Below are 21124 nucleotides of genomic sequence, written 5' to 3'. Positions count from 1 at the left end.
TGTTTTTCTTTTTAGTGTTGAAGAAAGTTTTAAGACATTGTTCTGGGCTATCTTCGGACTTTCAGAAGTGAAGTCAGTTGTCATCCATTATAAACACACATTTATTGAGAATATCGGTTATGTCCTTTATGGAGTCTATAATGTTACTATGGTCATAGTTTTGTTGAACATGCTAATTGCAATGATCAACAATTCTTTCCAGGAGATTGAGGTAAAACTTTATTTTATAATTATATATAACTGGTTATAGCTCCTTGAGGTTTTGTGTACAAGGAAAACACACATTATGACAGCTGTTTCTCATTTTCTTTGTATAAGTATGTTTTTATTACAGAGAAACAAGCTGGTGCTATATTTGAATTAGGTAAGCACCATATATTCCTTCCAACTTGTTGGTAGTGAAATTGAAAGTAGTTGAAAATAAGGTAGCACCAATGCTTGGTGCATTAAGGACTAGATTGGAAAGTGTACTATGACACTATAGAACAGTAACACAGAGGCCGTGGCTACACTAGCCCCCACCTTTCGAAATCGGGATGCTAATGACCCACTTCGGCAGATGCTAATGAGGCACTTCCATGAATATGCAGCACCTCATTAGCATAACGGTGGCTGCACGTGTTTTGAAAGTGCCGCTTTTGAAACACGCGCCGCTCATGTAGACAGGGGAATTTTGACAGGGTCCCCTGGATTTTGAAAGCCCCTTCTTCACAAAACCAAATAGGAAGAAGGGGCTTTCAAAGTCCAGGGATCCTGAAAGGTCCCTGTCTACATGAGTGGCGTGCATTCGAAAGTGGCACTTTCGAAATGCTCACAGCCACCATTATGCTAATGAGGCACTGCATATGCAGGGCAACGCCTCATTAGCATCTGCTGAAGTGGCTCATTAACATCCCGGTTTTGAAAGGTGGGGGCTAGTGTAGCCATGGCCAGAGGGATGTATTAGTTGATCTCGCAAGTCTGTTGCATCTCTAATTTCACATTTTTATTTGAGTGGTGCCCTACTCTTTCTGTAAGAACAGAATCCTCATTCATATGCATCCAACCTCCCCACTAACCAGAGGACTGACAAACAGTATTTTGTGGCATCTAAGGATGCAGAGTTTCTGTTCACCCATCCACAGCCAAATTCATTTGTGGTGGATGCCATGCACAACAAAACCAAGTCCTTTCATTCCAATCCTAAGGATAAGGCAAGCAAAAACGTGGGATGTTATGGGGCGTAGTCTGTTCTTTGGGTACATTGCTCCTGTGGTGGTGAAGTATGTGGCCATCCTGACCAACTATGACCGTCATAACTATTCCAAGATGCAGTGGTTCCCTCCTTACCTGAGCGGCAGCGCCAGGCCCTCATGAATGTGATACACAAGGGGCACACCATCACTCGGAAAGCGCTCTACTCTGCAATGGGCATGGCAGAAACAATGGCTAGGGTCATGGCCTCTGCTGTGGTCATGAGGTGCACAGCCCCAAAGACCTGCAGCAGAAGGTGGAGGACCTTCCCTCTGACAAACAGCATCTGTTTGCAGAGAAGACAGACGAGGTCCTACACTCTGTAAAAGATTTTCTCACCACACTGCACACACTGGGGATGTACATTCCCCCTATTTAAGTGGGCCCAGTATTTTCTCTATCAAAGATCAGTTCCAGCAACAACCCCAATGATTTGAACCTGAGACAGAGATCCCAGCAGTGAAGACCTCACAGACAGCTGCACCAACAATTTGCAGGTTCCCACCCTCAACCTCCTAAGCAGCAGTTTTGATGGAGTGTTTGGGAGCCTGAGTTATCTTTCTGCTCCAGCCATCACATAGTCTGGTCACCATCCATTCCACCACTGTCTCCATCCTTTCTTCCACCACTGGGCTGCCACTATGTCAGACAAGTGTGTGCTGGATCTAGTGGCCCAGGGTATTCTATCCCATTTACATCTACCCCTCCCTACCCACTCCTTACCCTGTCCCTCTTCAGGGACTCCTCTCAAGAGCATCTCCTCAATCAAGAGGTACAGTACCTCCTTCATCTGGGTGTCATCCAGCCAGTCCCAGCAGAGTTTCAGGGCAGGGGGCTCTACTCCATGTACTTCCTAACCCAGAAGAAAAATGGGGAAGGGGTGAATGCCCATCTTTGACCTCCGGAGGCTCAACAAATATATTCTATATTGACAGTTCAAGATGGTGACTCTCACGACCATTTTTTCTGGCACTGGACAGAAACGACTGGCTGTCATCTCTCAACCTACAAGATGCCTATTTCCTTATCACAGTCTACCCAGTGCACAGGCACTTCCTTCATTTAATGGTGGGGTCCCACCACTATCAATACTGAGTCCTCCTGCTTGGGCTTTCCACTGCACCTAGGGTGTTCTCCAAGACTCTGACTGTCATGATTGCCCGCTTGCATCACCATGGGGCAATCATCTTCCCATGTCTGGACAATTGTCTCATAAAGGGCCCTCATTCCCAGAGGCCCTTCATATGGAGACAGTCACCACAGACTTCCACATGAACTATGAGAAGTCCATACTTTGACAAATGCTGTCCCTAGAGTTCATCGGGACTCACATAAATACTATGACCAACAAGGCCACTCTCCTGCCTCAAAGATTCCAGGCCCTGTGCAATCTCATCCTGGTGGTGCAATGGTCTCCCACCATCATAGTGCACGTATGCCTCAAGCTGCTGGGTCACATGGCCTCCAACCATGTATGTGGTCACGCTGGCCAAACTAGACATGCAGTGCCTTCAGTCCTGGCTGGCCACATGCTATGCCCCAACCAGGGACCTGCTGTCCAAATCACTGGCTGTACCACCACATGTTCTCGCCTCCTTTCAGCAGTGGACATGTCCAGACAATGTTCTCACTGGGGGGCTGTTCTACCAACCACCTCCTTCTATTACTCTTACTATGGATGCCTCCTTTATGGGATCGGGGGAGGCATTTGGGGTTCTCATATGGTCCAGTGCAAATGGTCCTTCACCAAGCAAGTGCTTCTCATAAACCTCCTGGCACTCAGAGCAGTCCGCTACACTTGCTAGCATTTGTAGAATCAAAGAATCATAGAATCCTAGAAAGTCAGGAGGTCATCTAGTCCAGCCCCCTGCCTAAAGCAGGATCAACCCTAACCAAATCATCCCAGCCAGGAGTTTTTCAAGCCAGAACTTAACAACCTTTAGGAAGAGAGATTCCACCACTTCTCTAGGTAATGTATTCCAGTGGTTCACCACTCTCCTGGTGTAATAGTTTTTTCTTAATATCCAACCTACATCTCCCCCTCTAACTTTAGACCATTGTTCCTTGTTCTGCCATCAGTCACTACTGAGAACAGCCTCTCTCCATCCAGTTTAGAGCCCTCTTCAGGAAGTTGAAGGCTGCTATCAAATCCCTCCTCAATTTTCTCTTCTGCAAACTAAATAAGCCCAGATCCCTCAGCCTATCCTTATAGGTCATGTGCTCCAGCCCCTAATAATTTTCACTGCTCTCCACTGGACCTGCTCCAGTACAGCCACATACTGGGAGGCCCAGAACTGGACACAATACTCCAGATGTGGCTTCACCAGTGCCAAATAGAGGTCCCAGATGCCTGGAAAAATGCAAATGTAATGCTCATCTTTAAAAAAAGAAAAGAAAGACAATCCAGGGAACTATAGATCAGTCAGCCTTACCTCAGTCTCCAGGAAAATCGTGGGGGGGATCTTCAAGGAATCCATTCTGAAGCACTTGGAAGTGGTTGCCTGACCAATCTAATTGGCTTCGATGATGAGGTAATTGGCGCTGTGGACATGGGGAAGTCAGTGGATGTGATATACCTTAGCTTTAGCAAAGCTTTTGCTACAGTCTCCCACAACATTCTTGCCCATCAGTTAAGGAAGTACGGATTGGATACATGGACTGTAAGGTGGCTAGAAAACTGGCTAGATGGTCGGGCCCAATGGGTAGTGATCAATGGCTCAATGTTTGGTTGATGGTCAGTTTCAAGTGGAGTGCCCCAAGGATTGGTTCTAGGGACCGTACTGTTCAACATCTTTATTAATGACCTGGATGAGGGGATGGATTGCACCCTCAGCAAATTTGTGGATGACACTAACCTAGGGAGACAGGTAAATATGTTGGAGGGTAGGGATAATGTCCAGAGTGACCTAGATAAATTGGAGGATTGGGTCAAAAGTAATCTGATGAAGTTCAACAAGGACGAGTGCAGACTCCTGCACTTGGAATGGAAGAATCCATCTACATCGACCACATGAGGCCTTGGCACAAGTCTCCTAGGCTCTTCCTATCCTTCATGGAGCAGCCCAAGGGTCTTCCCATTTTCTCTCAACAGCTGGCCAAGTGGATCGCCACCTGTATTCACACTTGTTATGCTTCCGAGTTTTGTCACTGCTCATTCTAACTTAGGCTGTGTCCTCCACTACCGCCTTTCTCAAGAATGTGCCCCTTATGGACATATGCAAGGTGGCAACATGGTCTTCCAGCCACACTTTTGCACACCTCTGCCCTCTTTTGTCTTCGATTTATTTCTTCCTCTCCTCAAGTGGGTCAAGCAGTTCTGTCAGCTATAATTGTTACTCGGCTCCAAACCCACCTCCAAAGTTTGACGACTGCTTTATAGTCATCCAGAGAGGAGAACTCATGGGGACACTACTCAAAGAAGACAAAGTTCCTCACCTTGTGCAGTATCTATGGTTCTTCAAGATGTGTGTCCCCATGGGTGCTCCACTTCCCTCCCTCCTTCCCTGGCTTTGGAGCATCCTGCTGTATTTGCTAGGATAGGGAAGGAACAGAGGGGCCACATGCACACCAGATAGCAAGAGGAGGCAGTACTGCGCACGCGCAGCACAGGAAACTACAGCTATAGAAGAATCTTTGAGTGCCAGCGTGAGGACACACTGACACCAAGTGGAGCACCTATGGGGGCACACATCTTGAAGAATCATCATTACTGCACAAGGTGAGCACATTCCTCATCTCTGGCACAGAACTCAGCAGCTGTTTATAGGACAGAAAGTAAGAAAGGAGGTTGTATCCAACTGAAACTGCAAGAGCAATTCACACTAAATGTATTGTGATGAGCTGAAAAGAAATTGGAAATTAAACAGAAAAGTGTGAGTAATCTTAGAAAAAGTGCCATGGAGTCTTTAATTCCTACAAATGGCCAGTTTTGTGCCCCATGCTCTATTTTAAGTATGTGTTTAAATCCATCCCTATTCAATAGAGCACTTATGCATGTGTTGAAAAATCATCATCAAGCTTAACATTTAGTTTTCCTGACACATGGCCTTTCATTCTCTCCAGTCTAATTTTTGAAACGTCAAAGGATAGGGCTTCCCTGTACACACCTTTTACAAACTAATAGTACTCACTGTGAAAGAGCTGAGATGCATGTCAGCCATTCTTTTTCAAAACACAAATGACTTTTTCTAGGATAACTTCAGTAATGAAGACATTGTTAGCATTGTTTTGACAGTTATGTTTCTGTCTTATAGGATGATGCTGATGTGGAATGGAAATTTGCTAGGGCTAAACTCTGGTTTTCCTACTTTGAGGAGGGGAGAACTCTTCCAGTACCCTTCAACCTAGTGCCAACTCCAAAATCTTTGGCGTATCTCTTACTCAGAATAAAAAAATTGATCTCTAAATTGTTCTTGTGCCATAAGAAAGGATTTCAGGAAGACGCAGAGATGAATGAGGTAACTTTGCAGTACAATACACCATAATGAGTTTTAGAAGTTAATAATTTTACTCTTTTATTGCAGTCAACTTGAGCAGCAACAGTGGGTGCCTAGCATCTTTACAAACAGATCACTTAGGGTCCAGTCTTACACCACAAAAGTCATTGAGAGTTTTGCTTCTGGCTTCAGAAGAAGTTGATCAAACTCATATTTAGGTGCCTTAATACGTATTCTTCTATCTTATCTCTAGGCACTCAAAGGGGCTACATCCATAAGGAGGCTGAGGTGCCTAACTGTCTCTTTAGACACCTAAGTCCTAACCCCTGCATAATGCTTTAATGGTCATGGGGCGAGGGTGAGAGTGAGAAAATACTTCTGTTACTTGGTGGTTGGGGGACTCACCTACAAAGTGGGAGGCTGAGGATCCAATTCCTCCTCCAGTGATTGTATAAGTACTTCATAAAAAGTGGAACAGCTTCATAATGGGCGACACCTCCAGCCCCCATTGACTATGCCATAGCCCCGAGGTTAGGGCATTCACTTGAGAGGTAGGAGATGTAGGTTTGAACTCTTTCTTCCCATGAGGCAGAGGAGAGACTTTAACCTGGGTTCCCAACAACCTGGATGAGTGCTCTGACCACTAAGGGATAAGGATAGGCTCCTTCTCCTCAGCTTTTTATGAGACAGGGCTGTGAGTACTGAGCAAGTACAGGCTCATCTCTCTGACTCAGACTTAGGCCCTCAAGTCCCTTTTGAGAGGCAGAGTTTGGGTCCCACATATCTCACCAGCATTGCCTACTGGCTAGCTTAGTCAGCTCCCCACGTGGCTTGTTGTCTTCTGTTTGTCCTTTATGTAGGCACCTTCCTCTCCATGTGCATTGGGTGGGGAGCCAGGCTGTCTGACTATGGGTTGCAGATTCTGCTGGGAGGCAGCATCTTTCAGATTATGCCTCACAATGCTGAGTACAAGCCCCTTTGTGAACCTAGCTCTAAAGTTTCAAAATGTGGGTCTCATTCTAAGTCCATGTCTCTTCCCTCTTACTGTTCTAGGTGGCATGCTTTTGTATCACCCAGAGGCACTGAGACCACAACAAGGGAGAGTGAAGCCTCTGCTCTACAGATTTAGTTGAGGTTTTAGCTCAAGCTGTAGAGACACATGACTTTGGCCCCTAAAGGTTGCAGGTTCCTTCCCTCCTGTCGATGACCCAACTCTGTCGGCCTTATACTTTTATCTGACAAGACTTTTGTTCTCTGATGTATTTAGGTGACAGCGCATTACAGTGCAGTGGAGATGGACTGCTGCCATATCTAACAGGATCACTCATTGTTGATATGCAATATGTAATGCTTTATCTTGCCAGTAGCTCACTATAAGATGAACTCTCATTGCTTTACAGGAATATAACACATTATGTTAGGCTGTATTGGACGTGTGAAGACTGGTGTTGTGACATTATTGTAACTCAAAATGCAGGTGAGGGAAGAGACTTTAGAACAGTTTCCCAAGCCAAATGAACAGAAAGCAGATTTTCAGCACTGCCAAATGTGTGAGAGAGTGAGTTTACTGTGACAGTTTTTAAGGAAAAATCACAAACTAGGCATGGTAGCAGAAGCAAATGTCTTGTAGGTTTAAAAAGTTTACCATGGACACAGCCACCACTGCAATTGACAGTCATGTGACAGGATTAATAGCTTTTTCCGGCTTGACCAAGATTGTGTAACTTGGGCCAAGAATTAAGGTTTATGTGTCAGCATGTAATTCATACATGACAAGCAATGTTTCTGGAACAAATTTCAGCAGTGTTGACCTGCTGTGATCATGCAATAGAGGACAGCCCTTTAATAGCCAAAAGAAGAGCCCAGCGGAATTGGTGGGGCACAGAGAGGTGCTTATGTCTCTGCTCTGTGGTGCCTGTTCACCCTTTCATACATCGTTACGGCTATGTCTACACTAGCCAAAAACTTCAAAATGGCCATGCAAATGGCCATTTCGAAGTTTACTAATGAAGCGCTGAAATACATATTCAGCACCTCATTAGCATGCGGGCGGCCGCGGCACTTCGAAATTGACATGGCTCGCTGCCGCGTGGCACGTCCAGACGGGTCTCCTTTTCGAAAGGCCCCCGGCTACTTCGAAGTCCCCTTATTCCCATCTGCTCATAGGAAGAAGGGGACTTCGAAGTAGGCGGGGTCCTTTCGAAAAGGACCCCCTTCTGGACAAGCCACGCGGTGGTGAGCCGCGTCAATTTCGAAGTGCCGCAGCTGCCCGCATGCTAATGAGGCACTGAATATGTATTTCAGCGCTTCATTAGTAAATTTCGAAATGGCCATTTCGAAGTTTGGGGCTAATGTAGACATGGCCTACATGTCATATCTCTTCTCCTACCTGTAATCTCTCCTCATCCCTCTACCTGCATTTTACTCCCCTGCATTTTTTTGTCTCCTTCCTCCTCTACCCTCCTACTAAAAGATAAGATTTTCCTTTAAACAGTATTAAGGAGCAACCAGTCATAATCTAGGATAAAAGAAAAGGAACTGCAGGAGCAGCAACAGATTATGTTGTGACTTGCCTCTTAACAAATGCACAATGGGTTCAAAAATGGTCATTTGTCCCATAAGCAATATCACCTCTAAAATCATTTGTCACAGTTTGCCTCTGACCTGATTTGAGATGCATTCTGTGAATCTCTGGTAACTATCATTACACACATTTCACATGATGTTACTTGGGAAATTTAACAAATGCATTTACAGTAGACCTCTGACTTACATGGGGGTTGTGTTCTTGCGCAACCCCATGTAAGTCAAATTTCATGCAACCCTGGGGAGCCTGGCTGGCTCCCAGCTCCCCTCTGCTTGCAGAGCTGGGAAACTGACCAGGGGCAGCAGCCCTGGTCAGTTTTCTGGCTCCAGTCAGTGGCAGAACTGACAGCCTGACTCAGCTCCCTCCACTGACAGGAGCAGCTGCTGCCCCTGCGGAAAGCAGTTTCTCTGCTCCTGTCAGATGCCGCACTGACAGCAACCAGGAAAATGACCAGTGCTGCTGACAAGCTCCCCGCCACTCAGTTGCATTAACCCGAGATACACACAACATGAGTGCGCGTATCTCAGGGGTCTACTGTATATAACCAACCTTTGTTTCTAAAAGCATTGTTTAGAATGATCACTACTGGTACGTTGTTTATCAATTCCCATTCTAATTTTTATAATTAATAATCCCCTCCCCCATATAGACCAGGTCTGGATGATTCATTATTGTTATTTTAATTTCATCTTCAGAATTATGTCAACAGTCTGCCTACAAATAATAGAAATAAATTGCAATTTAGAATAAGACCATGGTAAGGGTTCTGACCTTGCAAACTGTTAACCAGCTGAGCAGTCCATATTTACAGGAGTAGTTCCAGTGGCTGACTGAACAGTGTAAGAGTATGCAGGAACAGGCCCAAAACTCCATGTTTTCTACAAATAGATCCTTTCTGCTCTTGCTGTTGCAGGAGCAGCAGCACTATAACAGTAAAAAGGAAGTCCACATAGAGAAAGTGTGGAAATTCTGTATGTAGTGCCATAGACAAGAGACAAAAGTGGACCTTTGGTGTCTATAAGGGAACAAATTCTGGATCACTCCACCTCTTCTTTCACACAACACTTCTATACTGATCATCTGTCACTTGCCCATTTGTTTTTCTTTAGATAAGAGGCACACTTTATGGCTTACTTTGCCACAGAAATATTATAGCTTATAGTTGTAGGCACTGGTTCAGCAAAACACTTAATCTTGTGTTTAAAGTTAAGCACATCTCCAAGTTCTTTGATAAACTGAGGTGTAGTCACTTTTTTAAGGCATGCTTACTCCAGCAATGACCATCCTTTGCACTTTCTCTAAATACTTATGTACTAGCTGTTATTACACAGGCAATAGATTTTCGTGCTCATATTTGTCATTTCTGTGGCAAACTTAATTTACTTTCTGAGCAATTATCTGGAGAGATAATGCTGCAGCCATGAAGCTCAAAGAGAGAACTTCCAAACCTGAGAATAAAATGCTTTTGTAATGCTGGCATTCCCTGCCACCAAGTGGTCTTACACAGTTACGCAATACAATGACATAGCCCATCTGTATGGGTCACTACAGGCTGATTTAACAAATTTACACACTTTTATGTATCACTTGACTTACCTGCCTAAATGAAAGGCATTTTGCTTTTTCTACATTCTTTCAATTTTGGGGTCAGTTAATAAAATGTCTACCTCAGGTAATATCAATTTTTACACTTGTTGACAAAGGGGAAGATGTAGTGAAGTGTTAATGACAAGATAAAGATAGTGCAGTATGCCATTTGTTTCCACTCATTTGATCAGGTCTCATGGATATTGTGCAAAACATAGCCGTGAGGGAAAGGATTTACTCAGTTTAGAGTAGCTATGACACTTAATGGGGCCTGGGTTCCAGTCCCTGTTCCAGTGAATCAGTGTTCCCTGTAAATTGAGCACTTAGATGGCTGCCCACAAGAGATTTCAGATAATACCCAGCTGATTACTAGAGCACCCACAGCTAGCAGCAGGTTTTTCTGTGGGAGGTGCACATTTGCACATGACTGGGCACACATAATAAAATTTATTCAGCCCATTGTTGCAAAAAATTAGAAGGATGGGGAAACTCTGTAATGATTATGTAATTATTTATATACAAGTGGAATGCTCTGCTAGCAGAGGTTGAGAAACAGCATATACTCAAGAATAGCCAATGAATGGCCTAATAGTTAGTTCAGCCATCTACAACATAGGCAGGCCCAGGTTCAAGTTACCGTGCTATCTAATTTTGCTGTGTGGTTTTGATTAGAAATTCAATCCTGGACCTAAACAATCCTGCCAGTGAGAGTTTGATGAAAACCAGTACATACTCGGAAACGGTTTCAGATCTGCCAAAAAGTCATTTGTCAAAACTTGCCAATGAGCCCTGATTGTGAGTTGTTGAGAATAGAATTTAAATTGCCCCCAACATTAGCAAACATACAACAGGCAATAATGGAATTGGACTGTGACACTACCAATGAGTAGTTCACAATCACAAATACTAAGAAAAAAAAACAGTTATTTTGTCAGACAGCCAACTCATTTCCCAGGGCTTTGTCTAGTCCAGAATCTCACTACTTCTCTGGAAAAAAAAAATACTGCACAATCTAAATGAGATTACCTCTCCACCCCCTTTTGAAAGGGGGATGCTAATGAGACACTTCAGGATATGCTAATGAGGTGCTACAGTGAATATGCAGCGCCTTGTTAGCATGATGACAGCCACGGTACTTCGAAACTGCCACTTTCGATCGCACGTGGCTCGTCTACATGGGGTCCTTTTCAAAACGACCCTGCACACTTCACAAGCCCCTATGCCTATAACCGGGTAGACGACCTGCACGCGATCGAAAGTGGTACTTCTGAAGTTTCGTGACTGCCATTATGCTAATGAGATGCTTCATATTCACTACAGTGCCTCATTAGCATATCACAAAGTGCCTCATTAGCATCCCCCTTTTGAAAGGGGGGGGGAGCTAGTGTAGACATAGCCCTAGCGCAGTGTTAGCCAATTATGTCTACTATTTCTTTTTAAACTATAATAACTTTACATTTATAGCAATGCTTCCTTCTTTTAGGCCTCCAACAGATATTTGAGTTTTATCACACAATAGTCACATTTTAACTCAACCATGAAATGGCTCACACAACAGTATTGCTGGTATAATGCACCTTGAAAAAAAACCCACAATCTCACAGACACACACAAGCAGAGTTAGACTAAGAAATATTTTCATGCATAAAGCACTACAGGAAAATTCTGCTTTATTTACACCTGGAAAAATCCAGACTAACTCCCTTATTTTAGTGGAATAATTCTGAATTTACAGTGGATGTAAAAGTAAAATTTGCTTTTGATTTCTAGAAAACAAGCTACAGTATATTAGAAAATGTAAGACAAAAGGCTAACTTCCAGCTACGAAGTTCTGAAGAGAATGGACAAAATCAAGCCTTTTAAGTGTTGTCCTCGTTACAGATGAATGGCTTGATTCTGATCTCACTTGCATTAGTTTACTCCAGTGTAATGCTGGCTTCTCTGGTTTTACTCCCAATTTACATTCTTTTTAGTGAAATCAGAATCTCACCCTAATAAAAGCGCTCTGCTCACACTTCATATTCTAATATTAGACACAAGCTGAAAAGTCTAAGTACTCACTAGTTCTTTCAATGTCTCTTACAATTCAGGCATAGCTTGCCTCCTATTATATCACAATGTACTGTCTATCAGGTTTCAAGGCTTTCCAGTTCAATAAAAATACATGTACCCACAATTTAATACACAATGGCATCTGAGATACTGCTGCTGTGTCTCTATATTTTAGGGAGAAAATAATTTTTGTATGTCAGATAGAACTGTAAGAGATTTTGAGTTTGTAATGCTAACCCCTTTAGGTCCTCATCAGGTTAATCAGTTTGGCTACATGTACACATGCCCCAGACTTCGAAATGGCCATGCAAATGGCCATTTCACAGTTTACTAATGAAGCGCTGAAATGCATATTCAGCGCTTCATTAGCATGCGGGCGGCCGCGGCACTTTGAAATTGACGCGCCTCGCCACCACGCGTCTTGTCCAGATGGGGCTCCTTTTTGAAGGGACGCCGCCTACTTCGAAGTCCCCTTATTCCCATGAGCTGATGGGAATAAGGGGACTTCGAAGTAGGCAGCATCCTTTCGAAAAGGAGCCCTGTCTGGACGAGATGCGTGGCAGCGAGGCGTGTCAATTTCAAAGTGCCACGGCCGCCCGCATGCTAATGAAGCGCTGAACATGCATTTCAGTGCTTCATTAGTAAACTTCGAAATGGCCATTTGCGTGGCCATTTCGAAGTTTGGGGCACGTGTAGACACGGCCTTTATGTTTCATATTCCTTATTTCTTTCACTATGGCTCATAGAGCTGATTGATTTAAAATCAATAGTAAAACATGATTTGTTTTCTTCTGACAGTTTCAAGTCGTCCTCATTGTAATGTAATCATTCATCATTTCATAGCAAGATTATACTTTTGGCCCTTCTCAAAGATATTTACCAATAATGTATCCTAGATAACTGAAGCCCGATATTACCTGCAAATAATTTGTACTCCAGCTTTTAATAATGTCCATTCACTCCAGTGTGTAACAAAAATTTGATTCAGATATACACTGTCAAATTAGAACCTCCACAGGCACTGAATTGCATTGTGTAATCATCTTACACCAAGACATTGGACCAGGGAGGGGAGCATCAAACTCCAAATGTAAACCAAGGAAACTTAATTCTTCAATACCTTGCACCTTGTATAACATTTACACGTGCACAAAGAGGCTGCAATACACAAGCTAGTGGCAAATAATGCTTGAAGTCAGTGGAGTTACAGTAGTGTATTTAAGAGTACCACCAGGCTCTAGAACTCCATTACAGACCTAACCTACATGAATGTAAAGTTTCTCAGAGCTCAAGAGTTTCTATTCCATTCTGCAATTCTCTTTGGTGTTCATTTTTGTTTGTTAGTCATCTTTGGGCTTTGCTAGTTTTGTTAGTCATCCTTGGGCTTTCCTAGTTTGGCTGGTACCTACTTGTTGGAACATTGGTTCAGGAAGGAACTCAGGCCAAATCACTAAGGGACTTAGATGCCTGAACTTCAGGTTTAGGTGCTATTAGGGTTCACCAGACCCCACTTAGTTGCCATCTAGCCCTGTAAACAGCTATACTAACTTGGTACTCAGCTTCTGCTGAGAAAGGTCCCCTAGCCATCTATGTTTCTGCTGCTGGACATGTAGACTGCTGACCCAGCAGGCTCTGGATGCCTAGCTTGCACCTGAGCCCAATCGTGACTCTCGAACCGTGTAAACATGTTTCCCTGCCTGCCTTGTCTGTGGGGACCAGTCTGGCAGATTTGCACTGAAAATGCCCAGTTCTCCCACAGAACAGCCAGGTTGTTTCATTTCCTTTAGCCTAGTGGGTAATGAACTCACCGAAGGATGAAGCAGACCCTATTTTATGTTCCCTACTTCCCGCCTCTGATGGGGCAGGATGTGAACAGGGTTTCCTTACCTTCCAGCTGAGTATCCTAACTACTGGACTGAAGAGACATTTTCACGCTTTCATGGGCTGAGCTAATTTTAATTATTTGAATACAAGCAGAGAGATGGAGAAAGCCCTTCATCAGAAGATCCCAGAGTAGAGTGGTTAAGACATAGAGGGGACTTAAACAAGGTTGTCCCACATACTAGATGAGTACTCTAAGCAGTGGGTTAAAGGTTATAAGATAAACCCTTCTCCTCGTCTCCCTCCCATCCTTCCCAGCCATTTTGGGCAGAGTTAGTCAGGTGTTCAAGGAGAGAGGTTCCCTTCTACAGGTCCCAAACAGAGATAGGCACCTAACGCCATGAAAGGATGAGGCTTTGCGCACGTCCATTGCATCAGCATCTGCTATTGCTCTGACAGGAGCTGCCTGGTGTGCTGGCTTTTGTGGATCCCATTCTCAGGTGCATATCTCTCCACATAGTTTGTGTGGGGAGCTTTAATTCCTAACTCAGCCTTTGTGGATTGTAGTTTTCAAGGAGCCTAAGGTCTTAGCAGTATGATGCTGTGTGTCTTTGTGGATCCAGGCCTTAAGCAACAACATGATTTGAAGCATGCGATTAAGTTTCATTGAGTTCACTGTACTGAAGTGCTTTTCTAAATAGTCATTTTCCAGAAGTGGGGTCTGGATGAGTTAACTGATGGGGTGAAATGCTATCCCCACTGAACAGAATAGGAGTGTTGCCCTTGATGTTGATAAAGACAGGCACCCTACCAGTAAATAAAAGTTAATGTTCTGCTGCAGAATGATTGTACCAAAGAAAATATAACCAAATATTCCTTACGTTTATTGCTAATACTGATCAAATATTTTTATTTCAGCTTGGTCAAAGTAAGCAATCAAGTATCAGAAGTTCAGATGATCTCCATTTAAATAGTTTAAGTAATCCTCCCCGACAATACCAGGTAAAAGGCTTTTTAATACAACTTGCATTGAAAAAGGAGTCAGAGCAGTCAGATTAAAGACTTAAAGACAAATTGTGGCATTAGTTATAATGTGGATCCAAAGTAAATCTAATGAATATAAATCCAGAATAATTGCATTGGCTGTATGATTATGGTAGAATGCTTCCTCAGTGCTACATTTCTGCATGGACTATTTTAAAAGGCTACAATGGAGAACAATTCTAGCCAAAGAAAGACTGACATTTTGGTGACAGTGCAAATCAGCAGCAATTCTTCTTTTTGGAAAAAATAGCAGGTCAAAAGCTAATGCAAATTAATTTTCTGTGTTGCATTTGTTCTTTCTTATCCCTCAAGAATCACAGATCGCTATAAGCTCCATGTTCTTATGTTACATTGTACGTATTCTTTGCTTCTCAAGAGGCCCCAGTCTGCCTTATTGAGGGCACATGGAGAGGAGCGTTTGAGGAATCTTGGCTCAGTCCATGTAAGATCCAGAAATTACTGCAGCTCCTTCACATGGAGAAGTGCAGAGACAGCTCTCTTTTTACAATACCGCAGAGGGGTGGGAAAGGGACAAATAGAACTGGCTAGCCAAGTGAGCAGAGGTATGTCTACACTTCATGCTTCCTCTGGCAACATTGGGAGTAGTGCCTGCAGAGCACCACCCCGCCAGCGCCAGTACAAATTGCGATGTAGCTGGTGAGGCCTGCCTCAGGGGAGTAGAGACTTGCTGAATGGTATGGACATGTATGCAAGTACCTAAACTACATGCTCACACAAGCTGTGCCGCCCTGTCTGTGCTGCTCTTTTAGAAGTGTCGTGTCATGTGCCTTCTTTCTGGTTGGAGTCTTTTTCCTGTGGAGGCTCCAGCAATGGAGAAAGGATCTGGCAGTGGAGAGGCAGCAGGGAAAGGAGTGGACACATCCCTGCCATGGTACTGGTCCACGCACCAGGCAAATGCTCCAGCCAGGGGTACAGCTCAGGGGGATGCAGGACATGTCACACCTGCAAGCTTAGGGCCACAGGAGGGCCAAGTCCAAAGCTGAGCTGCAGCTGCTCCCAGCTGGGCTGCCAGAGCTGCCCTGCTAAGAAGCAGCATCTCCCCAAGCTGCTCTTGAGGGACTGGAGGGAGCCTGACCTCTGTGGCTCCAGGCTGGAGGCATGGAGGCCCCTGGGGGCCCACCATCGCCTAGTGAGGGGTTCCCCGGGTGGGCTGTGAAAGGAATGTGTGGAGAGAGGTATTGGGCCAGGCAGGCACTAGGCCTGGAAGGGTGCCTAGCAGTTGGGAAAGGGCTCCCACAGGGACAAAAGGCACAGCCTTCCCCACTGCCTGTCCCTGCCAGATCCTTTCCCTGACATGTGAAGCTCCACATAGCTCCATACCAGTTCACTTAGTGTGAACACAGCCTGCTTTCACTCCAGCACACAGCTACATGTTTCACTACGTGATGGTGCCAGTGGCATGTGGCGTAGGCATAGCACAGGCATAGTTACATGTGCAGAAAAGGGTATAGTAGCACATATGGGCTACGTCTACACTAGCCCCAAACTTCGAAATGGCCACGCAAATGGCCATTTCGAAGTTTACTAATGAAGCGCTGAAATGCATATTCAGCGCTTCATTAGCATGCGGGTGGCTGCGGCACTTCAAAATTGACACGCCTCGCCTCCGCGCAGCTCGTCCCGACGGGGCTCCTTTTCGAAAGGAGCCCACCTACTTCGAAGTCCCCTTATTCCCATGAGCTGATGCGAATAAGAGGACTTCGATGTAGGCGGGGTCCTTTCGAAAAGGAGCCCCGTCGGGATGAGCCGCGCGGCGGCGAGCCGCGTCAATTTCGAAGTGCCACAGCCGCCCGCATGCTAATGAAGTGCTGAATATGCATTTCAGCGCTTCATTAGTAAACTTCGAAATGGCCATTTGTGTGGCCATTTCGAAGTTTGGGGCTAGTGTAGACACGGCCATGGAGATTGACTACACAAGATCTCTTTCATCTCTGAGACAGGAAACCTGCTGGTGTTCTCCTTGGAGCAGCGTGGCATCATCCCTGAGTGCAGCTTATATGTAGCAAACCATGTAGCCCAGAATGCCTGGCCTCTTCGCCTGGCCAATCAAGTTATGATGGGCTGATAGCTATTAAGATAAAAGTACTTTTTTTTTTCACTTACTCTGTAAACATTAGGCTATGTGGCTTTGTATTTGGCATTCTTTTGGATTATTAAATTATACCATGGTGTCATCCCCATTGCAAACATCATGTAATGATGCTTCTGGTCCAGTCATCAGCGAGGATTGAATCCTGCCTTCTGGATTTAAAATATGAGCCTCTACTTCCTGAGCTAAAATACCAGGTGTGTTAGAATTGAGATGACCGCAGACTCTTAAACCTGTCTGTGTGGCCTAGCTAAAAGAGGACAGAAGTCATACTGTGTTAACATTACACTGTAATAAACCTCAGAACCATGGTATCCAGAGAATTTTCTCAGTCTGGTGTTGGGAAGCATAAATAATTTAGCGTAATGAAAAATTATATGGAAACAATAAATTTATCATAAAGGTATTTAGTAATTGGTTATGATTAAGGGTCAGATCCTCAACTGGTATGAATCAGCCCCACGGAGTATGGTTTTTAATTAAGATATGTCCACTTATAATTTTAATTTCAGATTAACAGTTCAGATGAAAGCACAGACTGTCCGTGCTTCTTTTATATGCAGTAGGCCTTTAGTCCCGGCAAATGTCATGGCCTGGAGGTGTTAAATGGAAGACTAGCTGTAGAGTAGCAAAATGTTGACTGAACATATGCCTTGGAATTTCAAAATCAGTGCAAGAAAGATCTAACTCTTTCTCCTTCCTCATCTCAGAAGATAATGAAGCGTCTCATTAAAAGATATGTACTGAAAGCACAGATAGACAAGGAGAGCGATGAAGTCAATGAAGGTGAGTGTAGCATTTTGATCATGGTTTCAAAGTTAATCACAGACTTAAAAGAGGTAACTCAAAATGGTTATAATAACTTGTTGAAAGAGAATTTCCCAATGTTCTTGGGACAATCACATCTCAAAGTCCTGGGAAACAGGGCAAAACAAAAATATATCATCAGAACTAGTAATAAATTATTACACAATAGTGGCTTAGCCAGCATGGGACAGTTGGGTTGCCCCCAACTTCAGATGGGATGGCAATTACTGTTGAGGTTGGGTCTGGGAGGGCAGTAGGGATGCAGAGGTCCCTTGCATTCTTCATGTTGTGGTTCACATGTGGCAATGACAGCAATCTCTTGTATGACAAAGGTAATACTGGAGAAGTATTTAACAGATTCTAGTTTCTTTTAATATGATTTAATGTGTGCAACCACCTCTCTTCATACACTACTAGCAAGTGTGTTCTGCAGACCACCACACAGAACTGCTGCACTCCCACTCCTGCTTTCTCCATAGATATGCGCTGGCCCTGCCTTCTGACCAAAATATCGCCCCTCTGTTTATGGAAAGTTAAAGGAGAACTGTGCCTCTGTACTGAAGTGCCTTACCTGCATTCAGCAGATGATGCAAATTAAAACCATGGCCACACCACAACTTAAATCAACATATGTTTTGTCATTCAGGGGTGTGAATTATCCATCACCACCTCTTACATGAGAATGTGGACAGTGCTATGTTGTCAGGGGAGCATCTCCTGCTGATATAGCTTCAGCCGTTCTAGGGCCTAGATTAATTTGACAGGCGAGCGCTCTCCTGTCAGTTTAGAATGGCTGTATGAGAGAGCTTACAGCTGTTTATCTGTTCAGCTGTACCACTGTAAGCTCTCTCCTGTTGACATAGCTCTAGAGAAATGCAGTAGCTCAGCAGTATTCTAGCTTTTCACGTGCCTATTTGCCAAAGATTAAAAATATGGAAGTAAATATTAGCTTGTCACCCATTTGGATGCATCACCGAGGGGAGAAGAAAAAGGTTGGTAATCACCGTGTCACTGCAAGCTTGTTACCCATGGTTTCTAAAGTACTGAGAGATCCACAGAGTTCCAGTATATGATTTCAGTTCTGAGCCAGGCTTCTCATTCTATATGCAGGAAACATATATTTTCTCATAAATGGGGTTCATTTTCTTATGCATCCAGCCTGGTTCAAATCTGCTCTTAAACAAATCTGCTTTCTGACAAGGTGATGCTGGTAGATTATTCAAAAACATGCCTTTGTGGAATTTGTGTTACTCAGGCATGTTACATCAACAGTTGTGCGCATTACTTGATGTGTGTCCTTTAAAAAATATTCCAGAGTTAATATCTGCATATTGGCCACGCTTTACCACAAAGTACTGCTCTTCCCAATGAGTTGCCTCTGGAGAGAGAAAAATCTATAGCTTTTCCTAGTGGGGTTGCACCCAATAATTCTGCGAATCTGCGGAAGGAAATGGGCTTCAGATGCCTCTGTGATCCCTGATACCACTCCCTCCTTCCTCTCAGCTTGCTCTGGCATTCTTGGCCCCAACACACCATGCTCCTTGGCCACTGCTACCCTCAGAGCCCTCATGTAAGAGGGATTCCTATGCATAGAGGCAGGATTCATATACATAGGGCAGGTTCTTGCTTTGTGGGTATTATGTGTCCCCCACAGCTCCTTTACTTCTCGTTCCAGACACCCGTACTCACAATCCCATCTCCTTATGTCCATCCAGACCCCAGACTGAGCACAGGGCCATGAAGACAGCTGAACTTCCTATGCTTTCGGCTGGGCACAGGAAATCCATGCATCGGATGGTCTGGCACAAAGGCTTGGTCTACACTAGGAAAATGTCTGCCTCAGATATGTAATTCTAGCAACAGCAATGCATAGCTAGAATTGACTTACTTGGCCATCCTCACTGAGGAAGTATGATGGGAGAGTTTTTCCCCATTGACCTCCTTTATTCCTTGCAATAATGAGGAGTACAGGGCTTGACTGATGATCTGTGAGAGGTCCATTTTGCGCTTCCCTACCAAGCATGCAAAATCGAATCCTGGAAGATCGACCCTGAGTGGGTCGATCTTCCAGGTAATGTTGACATGGCCAAATAAATGATTACCTTAACAACCTTGGGTATATTCTTTTTTTCTTTTGCTTCATAACTTTTAATCTCCTTTCTCCTAGGTGAGCTGAAGGAGATAAAACAGGACATCTCAAGTCTCCGTTATGAACTTCTTGAGGAAAAATCCCAGAACACTGAAGACCTGGCAGTACTCATTAGAAAACTTGGGGAGAAACTTTCATTTGAATCCAGAGAGGAAGAAAGCAGGATTTAACATAAAAATTCAAGCAATGAAACAAAATGTCAACTATCCACATCAAGCCATATTTATTTTCCCTTAATTTCTCAAGCTAAAGTCACATTTTTATAATAGATCAAGAAACGAAATTATTCCAGTTCCAAAAACTGCAGTTGGCTAATCCCTTACATGTTCGATTGACAAAAAATGTCATTTGAGAAAAGATATTTTTTTTTAACTCCCTTCTGGAAAAAAATCTTTGACTATTCAATGTGCAATTTACTTCTTTCCAAATGTGAAGTAAGGATTTGGGAGGGCCATTATAAATTAAAACTGTTAGTTTTGTAAATCTAAATTCCTCATATACCACTCATATTTCTGTTTACTTCCTTTACTATACATGCATAAGTATAATTGAACAAAATAGAAGAGAAGAAGGCATGTAAGCCTAATCTAAAAACACCCCACATCAAAATCTATTTATTTTTTCAAAAGAAAAATGTCCCAAGTAAGATATAAAGCCCTTTTGCTCAATTTGTAATAAAACTCAAAGCCATGAGAATGATTTATTTTGAAATGTTTGTCATAATGTCATGTCAGTTGCCTCCTTATCACTCACGCCACTATTTTTTAACAACTTGAAACTGATGCACCCTGCCTAGAAGCTGCATTCCAGTGCAAGTTATTGCACTTAGGAAAGAACACCTTTCACAAAGTTTTATTGTAAAGCCATTGATGAGGCACAAAGCAAACCCCTCGATCCACCTGAACCTCGGGAGAAGTTCTGATCTGTTTCCATCTTCTGAGATTCTTCAGTTTCTGTAATGTCTTGAGCCATACCTTCAGCTCTGCCAGCAAAACCCATTTTGTGCACAAAACTGATGGAGTGTGCACAAACAAAAAGCATTTTGTCAACAGCATATGGACGAAATACAACATTTTTGCTGGCAGCATACTGCCTCAGAGCTTTGAGGCATAGCGCTGCTCTTGACAGTCTGTCGAGAAAAAAAATGTGTGGCTGCTCTGTGGGGGCCTTCTCTTAACAGAGAGAACATAAGAACGGCCATACTGGGTCAAACCAAAGGTCCATCCAGCCCAGTAGCCTGTCTGCTGACAGGGGCCAGTGCCAGGTGCCCCAGAGGGGTGGACCGAAGTCATGATCAA

General features: G+C 43.8%; 1 protein-coding gene across 3 annotated transcripts in view; it reads left to right on the top strand.

The window, feature by feature from the left end:
- TRPC6 (transient receptor potential cation channel subfamily C member 6) overlaps positions 1-20477 on the top strand; it is a 138528-nt gene extending 118051 nt beyond the window's left edge. The window contains exons 7-14 of one of the 3 annotated variants that reach the window (XM_074981675.1): positions 16-211; positions 5487-5690; positions 8192-8230; positions 11892-11906; positions 13761-13772; positions 14635-14718; positions 17581-17656; positions 19845-20477. In XM_074981675.1, coding sequence (XP_074837776.1) covers positions 16-211; positions 5487-5690; positions 8192-8230; positions 11892-11906; positions 13761-13772; positions 14635-14718; positions 17581-17656; positions 19845-19996 — 778 coding nt within the window. In that variant the 3' untranslated portion in view covers positions 19997-20477. Of the gene's footprint in view, positions 1-15; positions 212-5486; positions 5691-8191; positions 8231-11891; positions 11907-13760; positions 13773-14634; positions 14719-17547; positions 17657-19844 lie in introns of all 3 variants that reach the window. The other 2 variants (XM_074981666.1, XM_074981683.1) reach the window with 2 other exon arrangements.
- The last annotated feature ends 647 nt before the right edge of the window (positions 20478-21124 follow it).

Source organism: Carettochelys insculpta, chromosome 1, assembly GCF_033958435.1.
Source record: "Carettochelys insculpta isolate YL-2023 chromosome 1, ASM3395843v1, whole genome shotgun sequence".
In the NCBI taxonomy this organism is placed as follows: domain Eukaryota; kingdom Metazoa; phylum Chordata; order Testudines; family Carettochelyidae; genus Carettochelys; species Carettochelys insculpta.
Note: the sequence above shows the minus strand (reverse complement) of the source record. Positions and strands in the feature narration are given on the sequence as shown.